We start from the raw sequence: 27,669 nt of genomic DNA, 5'->3' as shown, positions 1-27,669 counted from the left end.
CAGTTTATGCATTTGCCGTTTTCTACACTTTCTGCAAGTATACTCGTGTGTGTGTGTGTGTGTGTGTGTGTGTGTGAGAGAGAGAGAGAGAAAGAGAGAGAGAGACATTCCCAGGTAGAGAATTATTTATTTTACTTGCACAGATGCTACCACAGTCCCAGGGGCCTGGTTAACCCTCAGGGAGCAACAGAATCTGGTTTTGGGGCACCTGGGTGGCTTAGTCCGTTAAGCATCTGCCTTTGGCTCAGGTCATGATCCCAGGGTCCTGGGATTGAGTGCCGCATCAGGCTCCCTGCTTGGCGAACCTGCTTTCCCTTCTCCTTCTGCATGTTGCCCCCACTGCTGTGCTCTCTTTCTCTCTCTGTGTGTCAAATAAATAAAATCTTAAAAAAAAGAAGAATCTGGTTTTAAGCTTTCCATCTTATCCATGCCCTATTATTTTCAGTTGAGTTGCTAATGATTATTTCCCTTTATTTTTTTGTCTTGCTAGAGGACTCCTTAATGCTGTGCCCCCTGTGTCTTCAGCTGTTGGCTTGCAGGTCATTGCTTGACAGAGACTGAGAGCAGGAACCACTCAAGTATAAAAGTTAGGTGCCTCTGCTCAGAGAGATGAAACCTTTCTCAAGCTTGAATATGAGACAGTAGAAAATTTGCTTAGTGCACACAACCTTAGATTGCGGATACCTTCTCAAGAACGCGGGAGTTGGCTTAAGCAAGGTTCATTTGTCCTTCAGAGTCCGGGTATAATTCAAATGCCAGGTGCTCTCTTACTTGCTGGTTTTGGGTCCTCAAAACCTGTCTCTGCGTTTATTACATACTTGGCTTGCTGAATTCAACACCTCTTCCAATGCCCGCTCCTCCCAAAGAATCAACTCATAGAAAGCGTTAGGAGAAATGCAGACTTTACTGAATGTTTCATAGAGGAAGCCGAGGAGGAGTTTGACATAGCACATTGCTCAGCAAATAACTTCAATTTTTCTTCAGCTGTTTTGTTTTATTGAGTCCTTCTCATCCATACCAACACTGCTGGCTTTTTTTTTTTCCTTTTCTTCTTTAACACTTTTTCTAGTTTTTCTCTGACAGACTTTCCTGATTTCCTACCTTTTTCTTTTCCCTGCCAACTTTCTTGAGAAAAATGCAAATTTTGCTCCATTCTTTTGGATGGCAGTAAAGGGTCCCTTTTGCTTCTGAAGCAGAAACTCTGGGGTATTATACTTCAAGCTCAATGGTCCTTTTCAACAGATAAGGGGCTCCTTCCAGAAAAGATGGATGGATGTAAAGGTAGGTTGGTGTAGCTAGAAAAATCTCACAATTACCCCAATCAGGAGAGGAGGTTGCCATTTTTTAGAAGTCCTCACCATGTTCAGGGACATCATCTTTATCAACAACATTTGGGGCCCTTAATGGCCCTCCACAGAAATGGCTCCCTGAGAGGCTTTGAAGGAGGGAGCAGAGAGAGATCATGTGAGAAAGGACAGCAGCTGGTCCCTGACCAAATGGCCATATCACCTTGACCAGTGCACGCCGATGGAGTGTTTGCTGAATGCACAGCCCTCCCCTATAGGAAATGAGAGTTGTATGTTGTTGATGTGTTGTCAGTCTTAACTTGGATGGAGTCAAGCCTGGTCAGAAGGCTTTCCAAATTCCAGGAGGCCTCTTAGATTTGTATGGTCAGTTGGGCAGTCGTTTCTTTTACACATTTCAGATCCCACAGTTCACTTCATTTGGGAATGTACCTTGAACCTCCTCCCCAAATTCCGACTCCGTTGAGGTGACATGCAGCCAGACCCTACTAGTACCATCAGATTTATACTGGTGTGAGGCGAGGGCCTTCCCTTTGGCTGGGGGCTTCTACCTGGAATCTGAATTCACGGGTCTGGGACAAGACATCCTGGTCTTCTGAGATGGAAAAGATTATGGAGAGATTCCAATCCAGCCCATTCATTTTTCAGACATGGATCCAGAGTTCCAGGGAGGGGAAAAAATAACTCCAGGTCACACAGTGAGCCAGTTAGTGCTTGGGCCAGGGCATAAATCCAACCCTTCTGATGCCCATGTGGGGCTTTTCCCACATACTGCCTTGCTTCCCTGCTTTCTGTTTGAAAAACACTTCACTCAAAACTGTTTGTTTGTTTGTTTTTTAAACCCTGGAGCTGTATCTTTCCAAGAGACAGAAGGAGAAGCATAATATTTAATACCCTTTGTGGTTTCAGTCTTGGTCTAGAGTTTTCTTTTTGCCCAAGTGTTTGGATGGATGAAGTACTGTATGGTAGAGAGTGGTTTTCTTCCTGAAGGCCAGAAGAAATGGTTCAGTCTGAACTACTGTATAAGAAGATAGACAACACATTCTCAAGGGGAAAGGTGTTTGTATCCACATACTGGAATTTATCCACCTTGACTGATATGGTGGTGTTGACCTGGAGGTACTCCAGCAAGAATTGAGAGAGATTTTGGTATATGTTTTTGGTTTGTGCTCCAGACTCACACACTGTCACCAGAGTCTGCTTTTTGACGTCTTGGTTGATGAGAAGCTCCAACTTCAGGTCAACAGAATGTTCTGGGCATTTCACGAGAAACTGTAGTTGGCAAATGATGACATACCAACCTGGGAACTGGATTACCAGATTCCCATCCTGATATATGACTCCACGAACAACGCCATCTTTGTTCCAAGACAACTTGGATTTATTTATATGCTTTGACACTGGAGAGAGAAGGACAAAAAGAATTACTGGGCAGATCGCAAAATGGGAAGTTTTTATTCAAGGTTTCCCGTTCAAGACCCGTGTTTTCTAAAACATTGCCTACTGTTCTAACCATTTGGAATCTCTTCCATGTTACTTATTTTAGATGCTGCTTAATATTCAAGGCACAGGTGCAAAACTACCCCTGTTTCTCTTCTCTAATGCTTTAAGCTGGAGGGTCAAAACACATATGGAAATGGAATACTACCTCTTATAGAATTATTTTCCACTTATATATTATATTATTCTATTATATTATTATTCTGTTATTATTATAATTATTAAACTTACATTTCAGACCCTGTGCTCCTGGACTATATTCCCCACAAGTTCTGGACTATCACGTTCATTCAATCAATCAATCAATCAATGTTTCATACTAAGCGGCTATTAGTTTATAGGCATTGCATCAAGTATCTGAGATAGGATAATCAGTTTTGTTCAATTAGTAACAAATTTAGGCATCAAGATATCCAGGGGAATCTCAGTCTTTTGATTTTCATAGCAAGATGCATCCTTAGCAATTCATTGTCTCATTTTTTTAATGTCTTCCTTTGGGCAGTCAAACATAATTGTGTAGACCCCGCCAGTGTTCAGTAAGGGGCTCTTCCCAGCTGGGGTTTTTAGAAAGCAGAGGATGGGCAGACCGTGTGGGCCGCTATGTTTGCATGGAAAGCCAAGTCTCTGTGAGTCCAACAAGTGAAAATCAGCACTGATTAGTCAGTGTGCCTTTCAGAACTGAAAAGCTGGCCTTCGTTTTAATTGCCTCCATGCCTTCCCTTTAAACCTTGTTGCAATTCAACTGAAGAGTGAGAACTAATCTAGCTGCAAAATTGAATTTTTAAAATGGGCAGAATGGCTATTCAGAGAATCTTGGCCATCCTCTCTGTATCTCGGCTTTCCGAGCCTAAGTGCCTTGAATTATTTCCTTTAGAAGTGGCCTCTTAGCTGAAGCATACAGCAATATGCAAATGGACTCTGTGCTGACATGTTCATTAAGTTGTCAATCAGGGGACAAGGCAAGTTCATGGTTCCCTTGTGAAGAAACTGACAGAGGCAGAGACAAAGAGCTTGTTTCTCTTCCATGAGGAAAAGTACTGTGCACTTGGCTCCAGACTTACACGTGGCTGAATAGAGAGGGGGCCCAAGGGTCCGACACAAACGTCTTTGGAGGCCAGGTTGACAACACAGAAAAGTGAAGGAAGTTTTAGAAGGCCACAGGAAGTAGCCCTCAGATGGCTAGAGTTTCTGGATTCATTACTGACCTTGGAGGTAGGCCCATGACTTCCTGAATGGAGACTTTTCCAGTATACATGAGATGTCCTCTGAGCAATTTCCTAAAAGTAAGGAGATCACACATTAATTGTCTTTCTCTGCTCTGGGTACTAGGGACACCAGTTCTTTTTCCATGATACTTGGATAGAGACAATTAGTATTCTGTTTCCATTTGGGAACCTGTTTGTTTCTCATTTTGCCATCACATATTTTAGGGTTCTTTGGAATTGGCTGCTTCCACAAGGACTGGAAGTTGGGGGAAGGAAAGAAAGATGACTTGAGCTCCCCTAGGTATCAGGTGGCATTCCTATGCCTACTTACTTCACTTCACTCTTGCAGCAACTCTACGAGAGTGGTATTATTAAGTCTTTTTTACAGATGGGAAAAATTCTGGGCACCAGACAGATTAAGTATACTGTCCCACCTTACTCAGCCAGGCAGTGGTGGTCAGAACGAAAGTTCCAGTAGTGATTACTGCAATCCTGCCTTCGAGAGCACACCAGATACTAATATGTGCACTTTTACATGTTTCTGTTGATCGAATTCTCCAGCTAACTCTGCAAAGTGGATGTCCTGATGCCTAGACGGAGTCAATGACACAAAGTCAAGCAAGTTGGTGGTACTGTTGAGATTCACCCCCATGTCTATCTGATTCCAGAAGCCAGTTTTCTTCCTCCAAGCCATTTGCTGGACAGTGGAGATAAACACATTCTTGTACTCAATTTTAAGAGGATATAGGATTAAAGAGATCTAAGCAGGAAGCCTGCTATCAGGAGCTTCCTTGGCAGGGGAAAAAGATGGTGTTTATGTCATCATGGTATTTAAGAAACAAAAATATTTTTAATATATGCACCAGTGATACTGGCTTAGGAGCTTCTTATTATAGAAACTATTTTATATGCAAAGAGCCAAGTTATACATTTCCTGTAGTGACTCATGAGTTCAACTTACTCTGGGTGAATTCCTACTTCTCTTCGGACATTGGTTTCCTGTCTATGCAACTGGGAGGTCTAAGACCTGACATTGACATCTTTTTGATGATGTCATCAGAGTGACCATTCATTCCATCCATCAGAGACAAGGCAGCCATGGGCCTGTTGGGTTGAAGCAGCCACACCGTGATGTGTTTGCTCCCTGGATCTCTGAGTGGTATCTCTTGGGCTCACAATATTCCCCCCCACTTGCATCTCTGCCCCAGGCCTGAGAAAATCCCTCCCCGGCTTTCCTCACTTCCCCACAGGAGCCTTGGAGAGGTTGGGAGTTAAGCAAACAGTTCCCTCTGCTGTCTGCACTAGCTCACTGCGAGCAGCAACCCCTGCAGAAGCAGGCAGCCGTGTTGATCCTTGTCTCTCCTTGACCCATAGATGCTCTGGCCCAAAGTGTCTTCTTGGTGATGAGGGCTGGTAGTAGTTGCCATTTTTTGATCCCATCTCTTTACCTGGCATTCTTGTCCTGCCTACTTCAGCTGCAGCGCACGCTCTTGAGGGATTAGATTCAGGGATACAACATGGCGGAGCGGTGGGGGGAGGGTGGGCTCATTTTCTAATGCACTGTGAGAGCTGTTAAGAGAGTTCTCCCCTGGCCAGCCTCCCCTTTTTAGGGATGTAGAACATAAGAGTCAGAAAGCATTGTTGCAAAGGCAAATGTGGCCTTATCTCTTTTCTGCTGGGAGTCCCTTAGGGACTTTGCTATGCCTGCTGGATCTGGGCCAGATACTCCATTGAAGTTCACGGTCCTTAGTGTTCTGTCCCTCCTGCATTCTCTAGTCTTACTCCACCTTCCCTCCTTCCCTTGAACTCCTGATCCCTACAGCAGTAGCAATAATGCAGACAATAAAAAAATAGCTAACACAGACTGAGTGATGGCCATTTTCTGGGTTCTCTGCTAAGCATGCTACATTTGATCTTTCACTTAATTCTTATAGCCACCCATGAGAAGGGTACTACAGTGATGTCTTTCTTTCTTTCTTTTTTAATGGATGCACATAGATTTTTAAAAAATTATTATCAACACATAATGTATTATTTGTTTCAGGGGTACTGGTCTGTGATTCATCAGTCTTACACAATTCACAGCACTCACCATAGCACATACCCTCCCCAAAGTCCATCACCCAGCTACCGCATCCCTCCCATCCCCCTCCATTCCAGTGATTTCTATCTTGTACTTAAGGAAACCAAGGCTTTCAGAGGTTAATGACTTGTTCACATTTGCACAGCTCATCAGTGGGAGAGTGAGGTTCAAACCCAGGTTGTCTGACTTGAATGGCCTGGGTCGATTGCTGATGACTATACTGGTGTTTGGAGGCACCATGGCCCCCAAACATGCATATTGATTTGCCTCTCCACCTGGAAGCCCCCCTTTACTGGGAAAGTTATTCCTTATTTAAAGCATGGCCTCGAAGTCATCTCTGACCTTCCCTCTGTTTGCCTATTTGCTTCCTCCATTAGACTATGAACCCTCAGAGCAGAGACAACTATTTCTATATCCCCACTGCTCAGCCCAGAAGATGCTCTGTAAATATTTATTGAATTGAATCATCTCTTCTCTCCCTCTTACTTCCCTCAATGGGTGTCAGCTGCGTTCTGGCATGAGTGAGGCTAAATGGGGATGCTTAGTTTGTCTTTCCCCTTGGGCCGGAATAACACCTTGCCTCATTCCCTCATAGTTCTTCAGATTAGCATAGATTAAATGGGAGGAGAGGACTCATGCCCTAGGCTGAGGCCAACACGGATGCCAAGACCAGGTTCTGCTCATTGGCTGGAGGCCCCCCTCACATCATGCCACTTGTGGTGGCATCTGTCAGGTGAGTTTCCGTAAACAGGCAGGTGGCCGGAGAAGGACAAGCCTGGGCTTGCCTCTCACACATGCAGGTTCTGTTTTTCCTTTCCCCTTTGGTCTTTGTATGTTTGGTTGGTTGACCTCAGCTGTAATTCTGAGAAACCCAAGGATGGAAAAAAAAAAAAAAAAAAAAAGAACAAGCCTCATTCTGAAGCATTTGCATTTCCTGAAGTCAAATGGCAAGGTGTATTTTAATTTTTCTTTAAGAATCTTTTTAAGCAAAAAGTGGTTTCAAGCAACAGGAAAAAAACAGGTAACCCTCTCCACGAATGGCGTTGCTGAAGCTGCCTGAGGGCAGGGGCCTGGGAAAGGGGACACTGGAGGAGCTGTTGGTGGAAGGGGGCGGCTGAATGTGGAGAGGAGCCCAGAGGAGGGCATGGCTGTTGGCGATTCACATCTGACAGACTGTCAGCAGGAAGGAGCTGCAGCCTGCTCCGTGGGGCCCAGACACCAAGGCTTTATGTGGAGGTTTGAAGAGACGAGGCACTTGGTTCCTGACTAGCATTGCCCTCGTCCCCATTTCTTAGACGAGGCAATAGGAAGACCTTCTCTAAGGACACACATCACACTGTAAATCACAGGGCTGGTCGCTCAACTCTTTGACCAGTTAGTGCTATTCAGAGCTGTGCTGGGCTGTTTTGAGGGTCATTTCGCCAGCCATGTGTCACCCTCTAGGTCTGTGATACAACTTTCTCTTTCGGTTATGAAAACAGGAAGGAGTGATTTGTAAATAGGTGGTGGGACCTGCGGCAGGAAGCCTGTGATGTGCCTGGCATTTTTGAATGCTTGGAGCATGGGCAGCAAAACATCTCCTTTCCCAGCTGAGTGTGTTGTCTAGAGGGGTTTAGTTGAAAGAACTTACCACTCAGTGGGGGATAATGAGAAATGTTTGCAAGTCAAGGCTGAGTTCATGGCCTTGGAATTAGAATCTAGGAATCTTCCCTCTTTGGGTCCTAGTGTCCTTAGCTAGATGAAGAGCAGTGTGGGTTTGATGGCCTAGAAGGGCCCTTATAGTTTATTCTAGCTGGCTGTGTAGACTCAACTGTACATGGTCAGGCTTGCTGTAGCAGGGGGAATGTCAGTCCCCGTTCCAACAGTCTGTCCTTGTAGGCATGTTGCTCTACCCCATCTAGGAGACTCTCTTCACATATTTAAATCTCCAGACACCCATAGTGGTGTCTGGAGAGTGTTTTAGGTCTGGGGTCAATTTAAATTATGAACAGGCTGGTTCTGTAAGGCTTTGCATGGCTGATAGAAATGGAAGTTCCTGGAAAGGTTAACCAGTCCAGGCTTGGTAAACATATAACCTATGTGCTCTTCAATGTTGCCCCCATGGCAGGCTTGTCCTGGGTCACCCCATGAATTAGTGACAGAAGTAGGACCAGAGCCTGGACACTTTACCCCTTCTATGGAACATTCCATCTTTCGAACAACTTAAGTGCTCTGTGAATTTCTTTTGCCCTTTAGATGGGCAAGATTTATAAGCCCAGACTTGGCCTCCTCTAGGATCATGGAACTTTTCTAGGCATTGTCTGGAAGCCTGAAGAGAAGCATGTGTCAATAAAATCCTCTTGGCTACTTCTACAGAAGAGAGAGCCAGAGAGAGAGATGTTGCCTAGGATGCTCAAACAGACCATGTTCTAAGGGCACCTGGATGGTTCAGTCAGTTAAGAAGCTGCCTTCGCCTCAGATCTTGATCTCAGAATCCTGAGATGGAGCCCTGCATCGGGTTCCCTGCTCAGTGGGGAGTCTGCTTCTCCATCTGCAAACCCTCCCATTCCTGCATTCATGCTCTTTCTCACAAATAAAATCTCGCAAATAAAAGATAAGAAAAGACCATTTTCTAGGAAGCAGCATAATGGCAACCTGAAGACTGATCACTGCTTTGGGATCTTAAAATGTTAGACTTGAAAGGGCCATTTGACACAAACTTAACCAAGACCCTGTTCTATGAGCGGGGACATTAAGCCCAGAGGAACTGATGGTCTGGCCCAAGATGGGTTCAGAGGACTAAGAGTCTCCTGATTCTTAGTCCAGCCGGGGCTCTGTCCGCCGGTTAGTCCTTCCACGGTGGAGGAAGGGTTAAATGTAGGAAGAAGTGGGTTTGCAGTCACCATGCACACTGGTCTGAAAACTGATGAGACAGCTGGAGGTGCTGGGAAAAGATGGCTAATGAGCCTTCTGGACTCCCTCTCGCAGATGAATGCCAGCAGGTGACTTTAGGACCATGTGCTGAACCCTGCCAAGTCATAAGTCATCAGCCTTGATTGGGCTTCCATCAAGATTCAGCAATGCCCAGAGTGGTAAAACAAACCAGGCCAACCATTCCGGCCAGACAGTATGTGGTCTGAGTGCCAGGCACCTTCCAAGCAAATATTCAGACGAGACAAGACAGAGTGCATCTGGGCTCCGGTCAAGGTTTTTAGCTGTTACTTCCCCTTAAGGACCCTCAGTTACCGCATCTATAAAGGTGGTTGATAACACTCAACCAAAATGAAAGGTTGTTGCAAAGACACCATGAATGTAAAGTGTCCAGTGTAGCATGTGGCTTAGAGGAGACATTCAGGAAATGGTAGTCCCTTCCTCCTCTACTCTTCTTGTCCTTGTTAGACAATTAACCATGCCCCTCGGCAGAGTGAGCTGGCTGATGAAACACTCATTAAAGCAAAGCTCATGGCATTATCTGATAGACTGAAGTTTCTCAACTAAGCACATAAATGTTTGAGGCCATCTGATGGCTTCCAGATGAGTGTGTAGAATGTTCCTTCCATCTGTTGGAAATATTTTAAGCCTTCCAAGAAGGAGAGGAATTACCCTAATGATGGCATCTACCAAGGTCTTGGCAGTCCCTTCCTCTGGCAGGATATCCAGGAGAGTCCCAACAGTGACATCTAGGGGGAAAGTCTCTCCAGTAGAATTTATCAGTAGAATTTGGAATCAAAGGGAATCCTTAACCTAAGGGTCATTTCAGCAGGCTTCAACTAGACCATTTCCTTGATGCCACAAAGCTAACTAGTGATAGAAGTTAGTGATGGGTTATTTGTTCAACAAAGCACAATGAGGTGACTTGGGATTTACAAACAGCACTCGGGGAATAGTCATCCCCACATGCTCAGTGTTAAGCACAGGGAAAGTGACCAGTAGGCACAAATGGCAGTCAAGCTGGAATTCATTTGAATTTCTTGGCAGTTTTTTTAGAATTTTGGAATCTTTTCAATTGTGAGCTGTTGTAATTTGTAAGATCAACCTATCTGACCACCTGACTTAATATAAATGCAGGTGGCATTAATTTTCTTGGGGGGGTAGTTATGAGGCATATAAAGTGTGTAATCCAAAAGGTAAAGTGAATCTGAAGTCACATGGTGAAATCTGCTAATGTCTTAAATAATCTTTTTAAAAAACACCTCCTAGCTATTCTAGATGCAAAGGTATGACAGTGCACTTGGGAAGTTAGGCTTAGGATCAAACAAGCTTGGCCTCCCTTTCCTCCTCTGCTACTTCACTAAGTTGTGTGGCTTTGCAGAAGTCACTCAGCCTCTTTGAATCCTCCCCCAAAGGGAGGATAGTAGCAATCTTCCTTGATGAATTGCTGGAAGGTCAGAGGAGATCATGCATAGCTATGAGCCCTGTGCCCACCACCCAAAGGACACCAGGTGATGGCTGGCTCCTGCCCCCTGGTGCAGGACTTGTTTTGCTCAGCTGGTAGAAACTCAAGCCAACACAGGTGGCGACCAGAGAGCTTGGGTGAAATGCATCATCCTACCTTCCCTCTCTCCATCCTTTCTCCCTCCATCCCCCCTTTCTCCTCCTACCTCTTTTTCTCTCCCCTTTCCTTCCCTGAAGTATTGGAAAGATGGAGATTTCTTCTAGATTGAGAGATTTGTAATCTGTATATGCTAAATTCCAATACAAATTTTAATATGTTTTCCAGTGATCCGGATGTTTTTTCCTCTCCTCTCCTCTTGTCTCTGGACCCCTCTCCCGCCTCCCCCACCTCTCCTCTCTCTTCCCCCTTGGCTTTCCTTGGCAGTAGGAGTGGGGATGAGAGCACAGATTGCTCTAACACTCTGGATGGCCTCTGCAGGACTCCATGCACCTTCATTCTGAGCGGCCCTTTTTCTAGTTTATTTCTTGCGGAGAGATTCCCGACTCCTCTGTTAGCTCTGCCTTAAGGAAAAGTCAGTATAAGAGTGCGTTTTGCGTTTAAAGTAAATGGAGAAGCAAATAGGCTCTTTAAGGCCTGTGACTCTCTGAAAAGCAATGTGCCCCCTGAGCAGAAGTACCCCCTCATGCTGTGAAAAATTAAAAAAAAAAAAAAAAAAAAAAGGCTCACCACAACGGGTGAATTGGGCAATTGTGAACCAGATCATTCTATCTGGTGGACGTAAGGCAGGTCTCTGCTGTTTGCAGTGGTTCTGGGGATGGGGGAGTCTGCTGCTTTTCTGCCGGCCTCTTCTGCCCTCAGTGTGGCATCCTGGTGGGGACGGGACAGCAGGGGTAGCTGGGGATCCTGAGCAGAAGGCCTCCAAGGATCAGTTTCATTGCCTTCAAAGGCAGTTTTTATTGTCTGTGAGCGGGTAGGTTCACCAGGCACAATGAAAAGCAAGCCTTACTTGATCTCTTCTAATGACCACATTTTCTTTTTTAGCAGGGGGGTGTGGAGGAAGGTAATCTGCCAAGCCACGTAAAAATTGTCCATTGTTAGAACTCTAAAATACACCATTTGTTTAATTCCAGGAATGTCAGCCTCAAAACAAAATCCATGCCATGCTCAGGTCATCTGGCTGGTTCTCCTCACTCTTGACATTTTAGACAACAGGACATTCCAGGCCCCTGAGAGGGAAAATGCGTGGCTTCGAGTCCCAGGACCGGAATGCAGGTATTGCAAAGTTTGACTTGTTCTCTGTCTTTGCTCCTGTCTCCTGCTGGGTACTGGATTCAGGAGAAAGTTTGCAGAGGAGGGCAGGGAATTGGTCTATTCACTGGTTCCCTTTCCTCAGGGCCTCCAGGAACCTGTGGAGAAGGGGCACCCTGTGACACAGGAAAGGCTGACTTCTTCTAACTGGAGGCTGTGGGGAGGGAAAGAATCTCCCAGTCTCACAATGCCTTAGCCGCAAAGCAAGGGTTTCAATTCTCGGCTTCCAAATTCCCTACGTGGACTGTTTATGACCCCTACTACTGCAGAACTCCATAACAAGAAAACAAACAGCTGTGAGAACAGGTGATGAGGAAGCCATAGTGTTGGAAGGGTGCCCAGCCCAGGGGAACCAACTGGTACGGATATTGGAAGGAAGCACAGGGTGCTGTTCTAAGCATCTGGCAATACAATCCTGGATAAGCTAAGAGGGAATGGGGCAAGACCTCCAAATCCAGGCTGACTCCCTACTAGCTGTGTAATCTCAGGCAAGTCAGTCAAGGTGGCCAAAACCATTCTATGAAATAGATGTCTAGCTTGTGGGGTAGGGGGTGGGGAATGAAAATGGGGAAGAAAAAGAGGTAGAAGGAGGGTGTGTTAATATGCAGGACGGAGGGCTGAGCGCCCGTAGGGAAAGCTGTCCTTTGAGAAATTCCTGGTGGCTAGAGGAGCAGAGGTCTTACAAGAACAGAAGGCTCTAGTACTCTATTTGCATCATCCCTGGGATGGAAGACACTGCCCTACTAACTCTGCTAAGTACCCTAAATCCTATGGCAAACTTGGCTTTAGCAAAGGTGGGGTGCTGTTGGAGCTCTGGGGGAAATCAAGGCAAAGCGCTTGAGTTCTGTGATTTGGGCAAATATGCCACCTAACATAAGCACCTGTGAGATTCAAAATGTGGCAGAAGTGGAAAATTAGAGTAAGAAGTGAGGAGAAGGCGGCCAGCCATCCCTGGAGCCCGACCTTGGCTGCTCACCCTGTGTGGGATGGGACAGAGTCATTTAATTTGGGGATGAAAGAAGAGAGTGGACTCCGTGTCCAAGGGGCATAGGCTCAGCCAGGTGGCAGATGAAGGTCATGTTTGCCGTTCCTTGTCACCCTTAAGGTGGCTTGGAGTGAGGGGGGGCGGGCATCCTTATTAACTCCATTTTCTAGAGGAAAGGAGAAAGGTGTGGGGCAAGAGTCTCCTCCCTGTGGTCCTCCTGGCCCACAGTCCCTGCTGAACCCTCAGAATGGTCCACTGTGCCCTAAGCACTGTGGAATGAGTGTGACGTAGCAGTCTGCCAGTCACCAGGCTCCTGGCTGGTATAAAAAGCTCATGCTGGGACAAAGAAATCCTTCCATGACAAAACAAGCCGGTTTTTCTGTGGTTATCGTGCAGCCAAGTGTTGTCCTGTGTTAGGGTATCTTCATGCGTGTACATGGGCCTGCCTCCTGGGCTCTGGGCCGCTGTCTGCTGAGGGTGTGTGATTTGCTTCTGCTAGTGGCCAAGGGCTCCCTAGATCATGCCTGGCTTCTGCCCTTGTCCACTCCAAATGACATGTGGCCCCTGGCACCCCTTTCCAGGGCTTTCTGGGAGATGGCTCCCCTCTGCCAGGTGTCTCTCAATGGCTTTTGAAAAGGGGCAATTGCTGCTTGTGTCTGTTTAAAAGGGGGCTTACTGGGGAAGGAGGCTGTGGATATAGATTCCTTCAAGACTCTTGTTGGGTTTTTTTTCTTTTCTATTTACATACTGAGCAAAAGAATTGGAGGGTCATAACGTGTCAAAGTTGGAAAGCACCTTTCATTTAATTTTAGTACACTGTTACTACGTTACAGGTGAGGCCCAGAGAGGAGGAAGACTGGCCCAGAGAAACACAGCCAGCTGGCAGGAAAATCTGTTCCGGAGTCCTTGCTCCTTGGTAATGTTCTTTCACCCTAGAACTGTGTCTGTAGCTGGCCAGGTTAGGAGAAAGGTAGATGATATAAGGTACATTATATAAATAGGAGACAGGGAGCGTAGCAACAGCCAGCCGTGAACATTTCATGGCTGAGGAATGTCATTCAGGAAAGAGAGAGGACTGGATTCTGATCCCTGCTCTGCCATCAGCTTCTTGGGTGACCTCAGGCAAGTTACCCTGAGGGCTTGGACCTCAGCTTCTCATCTGCGGTAGGGAAATACGAACCCCCACGTTGCTTGCTTGCAAGGTCAAGGTTGAAGATCAAGCCAGGGGAGGCACGGGAAGATCCTTGACAAAAGTTTCATAGCCCTGGTGGAGATGACTGTTAGCATTTCTAAAATCTGGCTGCAGAAACGCTGAATTGCCAGTGGAGGTTGGTTTTGAATTCGTGCGTGTTCTGACACAGCAATGGCCAAGATAAGGAGGGATTTGATGAGGGACCTCGCCCACGGCTCCCACAGTTTTGGGTTTCATGGACCAGAGAAATTTACACCCAGAGGAAAATTCAGTGGCCAATACAGAGTGGGCAGCTTTTGATTGAGTCTCTTGTGCCCATTAAAACAAAACAAAATGACTCAGACAAAAAGCAAGTGAACTTAATTTGCATCTGTTCCAGCTTCATGGTGTAAAAGAAAGGGCAGTTCTATGCTTTCAGAAAGGAAGGATGTACTCTCAGAGGAAAAGAGCACCCCTTACATTAAAATAGCTGTTGGCTATGGAAAGAAGGGGCTACCTTGTCCTTCATTTTCCTATTTCACCCTGGGCTGGCGAACACCAGCATAGGGCCAGACCGGCAGTCGGAGTCTTTGTGCTTGGCCACCTGTGAAGGACGGACTCTGCAGGTACAGGAACGGAGATCCAGACTCTCTGGGGTCCTATTGCCTCATCAAAACTACCCTGGTCATTGAATCGTGTTCCTGTTAAAGACTGCCTCTCTCTCTCTCTCAAGACATGAGAAGTTCTGGTCTTAACTTGGAAGATCTGGGGGGTATGTGGTGGTGGGATAGTGGGAGTGGAGAAGGAAAAATGACAGTGACTCAGTGGGCCGGGATGTTTTGCAAAGCTCCGTGAGAACGTGCGTTACACGTTCTGACTCCCAAACCTGTGCTGTTTCCTAAACAGGGTTCTCAGACTCCGTCTGCTCTGTGCGTCACAGCCAGCCTCTCGCCTCATTCTAGAAATAAAGTTGCATGGACCTACAGCTGTGCCTGCTGGTTTTCAAAGTCTAGGGTTACGCCTGTACCACAGAGGCATTATGGGCATTGAGGTCACTTGTGAAGTAACTCCAGCCAAGGTTAGAGCCTATTTTTACAAGGCTGTAGTTATTAGTCTTCCTTGAAAGATCCAGAATGCTTGTGTGATGGTGGCTTTTGCTTCTACTGGCTAAATGTCTGTGTGATAGATAGCAGGAAAGGCCTCCTGAAGAAAACTCCCTGTGGGAGGCTGTTGGTATGCGGGGCTGTGTTCAGACCCTGTGTCCCACCGATGCCCTGGTGTCTCTAGCGGGGTGCCCACCATATCCCACCCTTTCTTTTTGACTTTTTTCTCTGAGCTGTCCGGTTATCCAGCTGTGATGCTATCTAAGTTCTAAAGTTTATAGGGCAGAGATGGGTTCATGTTCTGGGGTGGAAAAAAAACCAACTTTGGCTAAGAGATGGGGACATCTGGGTTCTGGCTTTGGCTCCATATGACCTTGGACATGACACTCTACTGGCTCTTATTGTTCCTTTTCTGCGTGAGGAAAACATTCACCAGATGATCTCTGGTGTTACCCTCAGTGTTAAGCTACCTCTGCATATCCCCTCTGGGCCTCATAGAGACAAAGCGTTAACTAGTGTTTGCAATGGTAGGAAAGGTGAGGGGGAAATCTGTTTTTACAATCTCACCGTCATTAAGGCTTTTGGATACTACATGTTACTTAATGATTACAATATGCCAGTGGCCATACCAAGCAATTTATGGATGAGATCTGCTTGCCAATTCCTTCATGAGGTAGGTAGTATTATTCCCATTTTATAGATTAAAAATCTGAGGTTCCGAGGCAGGACGGAGAGCCAAGATTCATACCCACATTTGCCTGACTCCAGATCTCAAGCTTGTAACACAACTCTCCCTTGCATGCCTGTCCATGTCCGTGCGATGGCCTATGGCACAGGTGGAATTTTCATTAACCAGAGAGCTGCGGGTTAATTTTCATTAACCAGAGAGGGCACCAGGGTACCGTACGAAGGCTGTTGGGATGAACGCAGTTACACCAGCTCAGCTCTGAGCAGCCTTCACCTTTGCCTCCATTGGCTTTTCTGCTGGGCACTGCTAGGATGCTTCTGGGGGTTAGTCCACTATGATGTCATATGGATGATTTAATATACATCTACTCCCAATTCCAAGGTCTTACCTCCTTTAAGGGGGAATTTTCCTGGTGGGTTGGGAATGGAGTCCTGGAAGAGAAGAAAGGAGAAAAGAGGCAGCATGAGATCATCATCCAGTGGAAAGGACTCATCTCTTTCTTTTCCATTTTGGTTGCCCTCCAAGCGTGATGCAATTTAGAATTCATGTTCCATTTGACTCTTTTTTTTAAAAAAAAAATTTATCCTTATTTATTTTTATTAAATTTATTTATTTATTTTCAGAAAAACAGTATTCATTATTTTTTCACCACACCCAGTGCTCCATGCAATCCATGCCCTCTATAATACCCACCACCTGGCACCCCAACCTCCCACCCCCACCCCCCGCCACTTCAAACCCCTCAGATTGTTTTTTGGAGTCCATAGCCTCTCATGGTTCACCTCCCCTTCCAATTTTCCTCAACTCCCTTCTCCTCTCTAACTCCCCTTATCCTCCATGCTATTTGTTATGCTCCACAAATAAGTGAAATCATATGATAACTGACTCTCTCTGCTTGACTTATTTCACTCAGCATAATCTCCTCCAGTCCTGTCCATGTTGCTACAAAAGTTGGCTATTCATCCTTTCTGATGGAGGCAGAATACTCCATAGTGTATATGGACCACCCCAATGTTTATAGCAGCAATGGCCACGGTTGCCAAACTATGAAAGGAACCAAGATGCCCTTCAACGGACGAATGGATAAGGAAGATGTGGTCCATTTGACTCTTAAAAAAAAAAAAAAATGAATTCGCTGACTCAGTTTACATAGGGCTTTCTCGTCCATTTGCTCAAAAACTTGCCTATCGGAAACGCAGTCTGAGGGTTACTATCCACATTTTATAGGTGATGAACTAGGGGGCCAAGCAGGGTGAAAGGAAAAGTTTCTGGCGGCTCTGGGGACCGGAATCTGAAACTCATCGCCCTGTCCAGGCCTTTTTGTTTTTGCTTCCACATTTGATATTTTCCCCCCTTTGGTCAACAAAAGAACAAGCAACTGTAATATATAAATATATGTGGGTTTTTTTCCGTATTTGATTCATCAAATGGTGAAAGTATGCTGAAAACATACCTGGGAAGGTACATCTTTCCCTTTCCTGTGGTTGGAAATTCTGAATTAATTGAATGTTTATAGGCCAAGCGTTGTGACGCGACAGTAAATAATGAAATCGGGTCTCTGCCGTCAGGACCTTATTACAAATTTATATATGATTATAATATCCAAATATTTATAACTATATAACATAAATAAGCACAAAGGAATGTTATATATTTATAAATTCACATTATATTTCATATTATTTATTTTATAATAAACATAAATATATAGAGAGATATTTATACAGATATATAAGGGGTTGATAGAAGTAGATTGTCTTTTGAAGGGGGGCTTCCCGGGCTGGGGACTGGAGGGACTGATAGGGAGGTCTTGTTGCAGTGCTCTGAGCAAGAAGGCAATAGAAGCATATGGACTCTGAAAAACAATCTGAGGGGTTTGAAGTGGCGGGGGGGTGGGAGGTTGGGGTACCAGGTGGTGGGTATTATAGAGGGCACGGCTTGCATGGAGCACTGGGTGTGGTGAAAAAATAATGAATAATGTTTTTCTGAAAATAAATAAATTGAAAAAAAAAGAAAAAAAAAGTTTAGAAAAAGTATTGATCTAAAATTTCATGTACCCACAGACACTATATTTAATATGTTATATAATTACTTTTTGAAGAATAAAGAAATGCTTAGTGAGAAAAAAAAAGAAGCATATGGGCACAATTCTTCACCCCTCACAAACACGGACGACCTCAACCCTACCCTCCCTCCCCTTCTCCCCACCTCAGCCATTGAACTGCACCTCAGGTGTCTTGCCAATACGGAATAAAGTATCTTATTTCTCTTTTGACTTGTCTAGGTTGGGGTCACATGTAATTCACTGGACTGAAATACTAATAAAGACCTAGAGAGGGTGTGACACCGATGTGAATGAAAATCACTCCCACATCCAGAGCAAGAAGTTAGCATCTGTGCACATCTTACTTCCTTAGAGTTCTGTCTGAACACCTAGGACCATCTGGAGTTTCCCTTATATTCCACCATTTCCCTGGGGGCTCTGTCCTTTGCCTTCCACTGATGGCTCATTTTCTGATAAGTGGATCCCTCCTCCAGCCTAAGTGTGTTGTAATGAACCGAGGAAGTCTCCCGAAGGCAAAGCCTTGGCATACCCCTGCCGTGCAGATGGCAGAAGTCAGTATTAACTTTTGGCCTTCAGTTTTTCAGGGCAAAAGAAGTGAACTTGGCTTGGACGCTCCTTCCCTCTTGGCTCTAATAGTCTATGATTTTATTGCTTTAGCTGATAACCTAAGTAGTAACACTGTGCATTTGTGGTCTCTCAACTGTGCCTGCAGTTCATAGGAAAACCTGACATCACCAAATTCCCCTCCGTGTTGCCTCTGTGAGACTGTGAAGAGTGTTTCGAAATCTAATGAGCAGCAAGCTTACTACCGAGTATGATCATCAATTAGTGTGATGTGCAAATGGACGAAGAAAAGCATCTATGTTTAAATCTGGTGCTAAGATGGTTGAATTCGTCGAACTCCCAGGAAAATGTCCCGAGAGAGTGAGAGGAGGCTGGCACAGTAGAAGCACCGGGACCATCGCAGTCTCCATGAGCCATCCCGGAAATACCAGGAAGTCAGACATTCAGCACCTGTCAAATGAGCACCTGGTCTGGTGTGTGCCAGGAACTATGTTAGTCACGGAAGACACCCTGTGGATTTTATGGCTTAGTCATTAAAGCCGTCATTTAAGATATACAAATAAATATAAGAATTGAATTGCAAGTTAAGGCAAGGACAACAAAGGAAGAGAGCCTTTCAAGATAACCTTTTTCAAACTTAACGCATATACGCAGATCACCCAGCGAGGCGGTTAGAGCGCAAATTCTGATTCAGCTGGTTTGGCTGGAGCCCGAGAGTCCGTATTTCTGACAAGCTGTCAGGTGTCACTGAGGCTCCTGGCCCACGGAACACACTTTGTGTATGTGGCAAGGTTGTAAGAGATAATATCTGGGAGGGGGGCCTCATTTATATGGGGGTCAGAGGAGGCCTCTGTTGGTTATTGGAGGGCTTCCTGGCTTCCCAACTTTAGGCGGGAGCATGTCAGAAACAATATATCTTTGTACAGGGGCCCAGGGCATCCAAGACATAAATGCGATTATTCCTGTTTTAGAGAGCTCCTGGAATGAGGTTTGCCAGAGCTCCTCTGGCTGCCTCTGGTAGAAAAGATCAGGGAAGCAGAGCCAGAGAGGGACCTAGACATCATTCAGTCCATCAGGCTAATTTAACAGAAGAGGAGCTTGAGACATTCATGAGTAAGAGGCAGATCTTGGATTCAAATTCTCTGGTGGTCTTTCCACTGCCCCAAGAGAGACACTAGCTTCAGGAGGCCAAGGTTGGTGATGCTCATTCTCCCCTCCCTTTAACAATCCTTGCATTTGGAGGTAGAAGGGCAGGGTGTAAAGAGATGGTGACTTTTACAGTTTGCTGGGAGTTGTTTATGCCCGAGGCACTATGTAGTGCTATCCACCAACTGCTCTTTTGCAAGGTGCTTCTCAGTCCTACCATTCTCTCCCAAATCTTGCCTGGGGATCTGGGGCCTGGTTGGGGAAATGTGGACCATCTTGCTCAATGACTTGGCTTTGTGGTCAGTGGCACGTAGGTTAGACACAGACGGAAGCTAATGGACCCTCCCAGGCTGTCATTCGGCTGCCACTAAGTAGCTCAGGAAACTTCATCTCCATGGTTAACAACCAGCTACGCTTCCTTCACTGTACCTCTTTTGTTTCAGACTGCAGGTGTCTGATGGGTATTTCCAACAGTGTTTCTGTGGATGGAGGGAGGAACCCTCACATTTAACCTACTTGTCCCCAGGTGGAATGACTCAGTTGCAATCATGTTTCCTACCCAGGACTCTGTTTTCCTCTTCCTTTTTGTCACTGTAATTAGAGGGCTAATCATCCTTCCCTCCACTGGCTTGTTGCAGACACAACAAGATATTGTATATAAAGTACTGAAAAGTGCTCGAAATGATAGCTATTTTGGTTGATCCTGATGATGTGCTTAATTTGCCCCCAATACCTTGAAAAGCTCATTTCTTTTACAGAGCAGGGCTGTGCAGAAGCAATCAGATACCAAGTGTGCTCTGGATCCAAATGTCCTTTGAAACTGAAAATGGCCCAAGGAAACCATCATTTGGAGTACGCCAGGGCGATTACATATCCCCTTCTTTGCTAGCTTCATATTGTCTTGTAAGGTGGGCCATGGAGATTTGGGGCCAGGAACGTTTCCCTTACTTTCAAGCTAGCATGAGTAAGCCTTCCATGAGGCTGCTTAGTCCTCCAGGGATAAATGCTTTCCATGCATCATTTCACTTGGTCTTTACCCCAAGAGTTTGTGACTGATGAAGCCTTAGAAATTTCAGAAGGTCCTACAAATGGTGGATAGCAGGGAATAGATTCACATCAAATGTGTTGAATTGGAAGGCAATGCTCTTCAATGCCATGCTATGCTGCCTTGCTCGAGTAGGGCAGGATGGAGCTGGGGCAGAAAATTCTCCCGTGACTCAATGAGATAGTAGAAGGAGGTCATAGAAAATCCTCAAGAGAAGACTTTTTTTTTTTTTTTTTTTTTGCTGTCTTGGTTTTGGTATGGTTAATCCAGGAGGAAACTAGAACAGAGTGGCTTAAAGCAGTGCTTTTCCCACTAGGGATCTTGTTAAAATGCTGACTCTGGTTCAATAGGTCTAGGATGGACCCTCCAGGTTTTTCATTTCTAATAAGCTTTTAGATGATGCTAATGCTGCTGGGCTATGCACCACACTATGAGTGGCAAGGGCTTAAAGACATTACTCATTAGGCCATCAGAACACCTGAGGTCTTCCTTCCCTCAAGGAATTGGGAGTGGGTGTTGGCTACAGGCTGGGCTCATACATAGGTTTAAGAAATCTTCTTCTTACTTTCCTGATGGACATAGCATCCTACTCTCTTACCTACCTCTATCAGTGCTTCTTGCCAGCTATCTCTGCTTCCTGCTTTTCCCATGTGCAGTCTGGACTGACTTCTGCTCTGGCCCTGCCACTTGGATTTGCCTGCTTCTGGGCTGTGCCTCTGCTCACTCTTCTGCCTCACCTGGAAAGCCCTGCCCCAGCTCTACCTGCCACGCTCCTTCCTACAGAGAGCTCTTCTCTACTGAAGAATAGCAGTTAATAAATGCAGAAAGAATGACGGGCTTAGGCAATCATCATTCTCCAACCCTTGGCTCATTCCCTGATTCAGACAAGGATCGTGCCCAAACTGTGGAATGGAAGATATTTATATGTCTTTTAAGTACTACCCCAGAGATTACTTATTAGTAAGAAAGACAAAAGTGTTCACCAGCAGTCACCACCTTAATCAAGTAACCATATATCATCACCAATAATGAGATAAATTGACATACGCCCCTAGGTGTGCTCTAATAGTATGTAACATTACCTATGTACTATTCTTGCCCCAAAAAAGTTTCATCTGAATATAATCATGATGAATATGAAGCCAAATCCAAAACTTGGCCAATTCTATAAGCACACTGACCCGGACCCTTTGAAAAAGTCAACGTCCTGAGAAACAAACAACAAAGGGCAGAGGAAATTGCTAAATGATTGCTTCTCAATCTTTAGTGTGCATAGGAGTCACCCAGGGAGTTGATTAAAGGGCAGATTTTTATTCATTTGGTCTAGATTTGGGCATGGGTTTCTGCATTTCCAACAAGCTCCCAGGACCACCTATTAAATAGCAATGTTATAGCTTGAAAATGACATAACCAAATGCGGTGTGTGACTGGAGGGTGAATCCAGGATCCCCAATCAAGACACGGCACAACAGCTGTAGAAGATATTTTTGGACAAGTAGGGGGCATTGATATATGGACTATGCATTCTTATTTGATGGAACTGCTGAACTGACATTGACTCCCTGGCAGTGATAATGGCCTTGCAGTAAGGAGGAGATGGGTGCTGAGACAGGTGTAGGTAAAAGGCCACGCCATCTGCACCTTACTGTCGTTCACATAAAAAGAGCACAAACAGAGCAAAGGTTAACCCAGTCAATTTAGGTGAAAGGTTATATGGGTGTTTACCATCCTGTTTTCTACTGGTTTCAAAACTTTCAAAATAAAACTTCAGGCGTCAGATATCCTTCTAATTCTTGGAGGAGGCTCAGCTTCTGTTCTAGCTCTTCTGCAAGCCCCGTCCTCGTCCCAGGAAGAAATTCTTCCTCCCACTCCCACTGATGGCATTCTGTGCCAATCTGCCCTGAACTCAGGCTCTTGGGTATTTGGGCCTTACTTTGAGAATCATCAGAAAACGGAGGTCCTGCTCTGTCCATGTGGGTCCTCCCTTCCTACCCTAGCAAAAGGCTTGCCCCTGAGAAAACTTTCTGTGGTTTTCTTTTCTTTTTTTTTTTTTTAATTGATAAATTGAATGCACTGTAGAGAGTAGTGTGGGTAGAAAGAAGCATCACGGGGCATTTCAACTCACCCCTACATTGTCTTTGAAGGTCAAAGCAAACCCCAAATCCATATCACTGCCACCAACAATCTCTATGCCTAACCGAACGCTCAGTCCACTTTTGATGGGGATGTAGAGTGGCACTGGAAGGATATGTTTGTTTTCTTTTGTTTTTTAAAGGCATTTTCTTTACTTACAAAGGGAAAGGAGGCAGCTGCTTTCTCTTTCTAGAAAGGGTCTTCTTAAAAACCTAATGATCCTGAACTCTTGCTCTAACATTTTGGAATGTAAACAAATCTTTTCAGGGACTGATAAACCCAGTCCCTAGGTTTATAGAATTGGCTCTTAGACTGAAGACCTTAGAGCCTCTTGAAATTATGCCTCTACCACCAGCTTTGCAGCCTATCTCCTTGTATAACCCCTCCTTTCTGGACAAGATAAGCCACAATTCATTATTTTTCATTTGATTTGCTGTACAAATTGTGGGAAGTTTCATCCTGATGCATATGCATGTACTCTCTTGGGCTTACTTAATAACAGATCAGTTTTCTGTTTTTCCATATGGTCGTGAAGAGGTGTCTCTTTGTTGGTAGGACTTTTGCTGACTCGAGAGTACATTGGTACAATCTCTTGTATTGACAATATTTACTGAGGTGAAAAATACACATTCTATTCCCCTCACTAGGAACTCTTCCTACAGATATACTTGTAGATATGCACAGTGGGTAAAACTTCTAGAGAAAAATAGAAGTATCCTTCATTAGGCACAGACAAAATAAGTTATGAAGCAGTCGTATAACAGAATACTTTCTGACCCTCCCAAAGAATGAGACAAACTTTCATGTATTATCATGCAAGGGTCTCCAAGATACACTGTCACCTCAATACAGCAAGGTGCAAAATTATGAGTCTAATTGAACAGCATGTTATGCTATCTACTTGCAGGTACACTTATTTCTGGAAGGACGTGGGAGAGTCTGTTCATGGTGTTCATCTCAGGGAAGAGGGATTGGTGATTGGGTGGGCATGGTGTGATTGAGTTTTAGTTTCTTTTCCTATGTTTACTATTTACTTTTCTTAAACCATATGAATATAATATTTTATAATAAATATACTGGCTTAAATATAAATTAAGAAAAACTACCACAGGGACTCTAAAGACGTTACTAGACAAGTAGTTCTATAAGAAACACAAAAGCGGGAATTTTGTTGGCTTTTTTCAAGCTCTATCCCCATTGCTTGGAATGATGTCCCACACACAGAAGATGGCCAGTAAATATTTGAGATTGAAACCTAAGTTTCTTCTTTGTGTCTGTCTCCCAAGGAATTTAACCTTGGAGTTTTTTGGTCTTTAGGCCAATCTCAAGGTAATTTTTGTTGGTTTTTCTACATTCTCTGTGTCTTCTCTTTTTCCATAACTTTTCATGCTTATCCATTGGCCCAGAGTGCCCCCTCTCCTCTAATTTGCCTTTCCCACCTGCTTTAAATTTCTCAAGCCAGTCTGGAACTCTAATCTCCAGTGAAGTGGTTCTTAAACCTGGGAAAACACCCTGTCTCCTTAATTTGTGGTGTCATGGAAACCCTATGTGGCTACCTTCCATCACTTATCGTTTTAAATTTTGTGCTCATGTGCTTCTTACCCAGAACTGTAAAACCATTCTCATGATACTCCATCCCTGCCCCTTCCAACCTAACACAGAATGCTATGTAGTCATTGACCCATTCCATTTTGATAATTGGGATGTGAGTTTAAGTTTCTTGGGTCTCTCCCATTAACTTCTTTACCAGAGGTCCTGTTAGCGTCTCTCCATTTACCTAAGTTCTACCTTTCCTAGAGTCAGCCTGCATTCCCACTTCTTGCAGGAAGTCTTCCTTGATAACTCAAGGGAATAACTCTTCTCAGCTCTTGCAGTTGTTAATGTCTGGATAATTTACTGGAAATGTATGTGCAAAGCACTGAACACTTAATATCATGATCAGTATTACAAGCCTTAGCTTTTTTTTTTTTCTTTTTCTTTTCTCCAATTTATTTATTTTCAGAAAAACATTATTCATTATTTTTTCACCACACCCAGTGCTCCATGCAAGCTGTGCCCTCTATAATACCCACCACCTGGTACCCCAACCTCCCACCCCCCCGCCACTTCAAACCCCTCAGACTGTTTTTCAGAGTCCATAGTCTCTCATGGTTCACCTCCCCTTCCAATTTACCCAAATTCCCTACTCCTCTCTAACGCCCCTTGTCCTCCATGCTATTTGTTATGCTCCACAAATAAGTGAAACCATATGATAATTGACTCTCTCTGCTTGACTTATTTCACTCAGCATAATCTCTTCCAGTCCCGTCCATGTTGCTACAAAAGTTGGCTATTCATCCTTTCTGATGGAGGCATAATACTCCATAGTGTATATGGACCACATCTTCCTTATCCATTCATCCGTTGAAGGGCACCTTGGTTCTTTCCATAGTTTGGCGACCGTGGCCATTGCTGCTATAAACATTGGGGTACAGATAGCCCTTCTTTTCACGACATCTGTGTCTTTGGGGTAAATACCCAGGAGTGCAATGGCAGGGTCATAGGGAAGCTCTATTTTTAATTTCTTGAGGAATCTCCACACTGTTCTCCAAAGAGGCTGCACCAACTTACATTCCCACCAACAGTGTAAGAGGGTTCCCCTTTCTCCACATCCTCTCCAACACATGTTGTTTCCTGTTTTGTTAATTTTGGCCATTCTAACTGGTGTAAGGTGATATCTCAATGTGGTTTTAATTTGAATCTCCCTGAGGGCTAATGATGATGAGCATTTTTTCATGTGTCTGATAGCCATTTGTATGTCTTGATTGGAGAATAAGCCTTAGCTTTTAAGCAAGTAACTGATATCTGCCAGACTAAAGAAACCATAGCCCACCAAACCCTACAATCAGATTGTGAAGTGAATCTTTTCATATCCTAACATGAGGAGTAAGTGAAGGAAATGGATGCAGAAGAAGATAAGGCTCTTGAGAGAGGAGCAGGAACGAACTTTCTAAGTGCTTCTATGGCTGGCTGTATTAGTCAAGGGAGTGCTGTTCTCATTAAACAATCAAGCATGGTCTTGATGCCATCACTTTCTCAGGATGACTTAGTTCAAGCCCCTTCTCCTTTCTGTTCTTGATTTTCCACATGTACAAAAATGGGCCAGAAGAATCCACTATAGTTCCTTCCTGGAAAGAATGGGTTTGAATAAGGACCCTCCCAGAGCTCTCTCCAGCTTTATATTTCACCATGACCCTCCTCTTCCTTCCTTCCTTCCTCCCTCCCCTCTTTCTTAGCAGTTCTAGCTACAACATTTAACTAAAAAAACTTAAAGACCACTTCAATTTCTTTTCTTTGGCCATTGCTATAAAATGATATACTTCTGGTTTACTTCAAATTAGAATTATAGAAATTATCTAGCCTATACCCCCCCAAAAATGCCCTAGAATATTTTCAGGAGTATTACTCTTAGTAGCTGTAGATGAGCCCATTCAAGGATGCATTTTACAAGTTCCACTATCGAAATCAAATGTTAGTAATTCTTTTTTTCTTTCACTTTTATGAAGATATGAGCCTCCAAGCTTCATTTAAATTTCAAAGCTGATGACACTTGAGAAACAGATACCAATATCTTTTAAAGCCTTGTTCTTTTCAGCAATCCATATGGTATAAAACATTCAACCTAAGACAATGGAAGGAAAACTGGGACAAGTTCTGCAGGGTTGTAATGAAAAATGGGAGCTGGGAAGGAATAAACGGAAACATTCTCACTTTGGCAGGGCATGGAGAGGGAGTGAATTCTCAAATTACCAATATTAACAAAAGCTTTACTTCATTAAAAATCCATGAGAAATGTATACCATCAATACGGTATTTTCTACAAAAAAGGACACTGGCTGCATTCTCTGTAAACACCAATTTCCTAAAATATAAAGAAGTGCCCTCCTTTGTCTCTTTTGCTTTTGCAACAAATCGTACTATTTCCTCCAAACAAAGTAAATTTCCTGAGACCTTCTGCCTCTACAGTGGGTACCCATGATTGCTTCTCTGATTGCTTGTCGTTTTAGCATTCTGAGCAATCTCCAAGGGAACAGGTGTTAAAAGCATTTCTATGTTCTGCCTCCATGCTCTAGGTTTCTCCTGACATCCTAAACTCTTCCAAACAGTGACTCAAGAGGAAGCTTTCAACTTGCCCTATAGGCTTAAATAGCTCTAAGGAGTTAAGCCTGGCCTCCTGTCTTGCTCCTTCCCTCATACATCTTGGGCACTGAAACTTAGCTCCTTGTCGTGAAAGCTCTTGGCAACGGAGGAGGCCCCAGAGATCTGAGCAATGTTTGGCCTGAGAACAGGGAACCCTGGAATCTGGTGGCAGACCTTGAAGACATGGTCCTGAGGCGTGCAAATCGGTTATCAGATTTCCTTATCACTTCCTTCTTTGATACGTCTCTCCGGCCCAGCAAAATTGAAATCTTAGTATCTTAATACTAATTGCTCCCCTCTCTTCTTCTGGCCCATGTGAGTCTGGAAAGTTTTGAGGTGATGGCCGAGCACACTTTTCTCTTAAAACCTAAATTATTTCAGAGCGCTGAGTTTCTGTTTTCTTTTCTCCGTCTTTCTGCATGATCTAGGTACTTTTTCCCCCCTCTCTTCTCCACTAGTTTATTAATTTATTCTCAAGGCTCTCTCTCTCTGGGAAAACTGAACAAAAATCGGAAAGGAAAGGCGACCAGGAGTCCACTTACCGTCTTCTGAACTACCAACATCATGATGGTTGCCACAGCAAAGACAAGACACAGAGCCAGCGCCGTGGTGGTGAAGTAGAAATAGCCTCGACTGGTGGTTCCCAGGTGGCTGGCCACGGAGCCCGCGGGCACATGCATGGCTGTGTCTCGAGAAGGGGCCACTCCGGTGAGTGCTTGCTGCAGCCCTGGGTCCATTCTTATATAGTCTTCCCGCAGCACACCTTATCTCTCCTCATCTGATTCACTTCTGGGCTCATCTCTGTTCCAAGAAGG

General features: G+C 44.6%; 1 protein-coding gene across 1 annotated transcript; it reads right to left on the bottom strand.

The window, feature by feature from the left end:
* Positions 1–340: 340 nt before the first annotated feature.
* Positions 341–27,669, bottom strand: TNFSF8 (TNF superfamily member 8). Its single transcript, XM_044264238.1, has 4 exons — positions 27,397–27,669; positions 16,111–16,153; positions 4,010–4,081; positions 341–2,704 (listed from the first exon to the last, which is right to left on the bottom strand). The coding sequence occupies exons 1-4, from the start codon at positions 27,589–27,591 to the stop codon at positions 2,310–2,312; spliced, it is 705 nt and encodes a 234-aa protein (XP_044120173.1). The 5' UTR covers positions 27,592–27,669; the 3' UTR covers positions 341–2,309.

This window comes from Neovison vison, chromosome 9 (genome assembly GCF_020171115.1).
Source record: "Neovison vison isolate M4711 chromosome 9, ASM_NN_V1, whole genome shotgun sequence".
Lineage (NCBI taxonomy): Eukaryota > Metazoa > Chordata > Mammalia > Carnivora > Mustelidae > Neogale > Neogale vison.
The sequence above is the reverse complement of the archived record's forward strand: the minus strand, read 5'-3'. Positions and strand labels throughout refer to the sequence as shown.

Coding starts and splice junctions, on each gene's coding strand:
- TNFSF8 (XM_044264238.1), bottom strand. CDS start 27,591: ATGGACCCAGGGCTGCAGCAAGCACTCACCGGAGTGGCCCCTTCTCGA. Junction 16,154..27,396: donor TGTTGGTAGTTCAGAAGACG/GTAAGTGGACTC, acceptor CTTCTCTTCCAG/GACTCCATTCCCAACCCACC. Junction 4,082..16,110: donor AAAATTCCCCCTTAAAGGAG/GTAAGACCTTGG, acceptor CCTTACTTTTAG/GAAATTGCTCAGAGGACATC.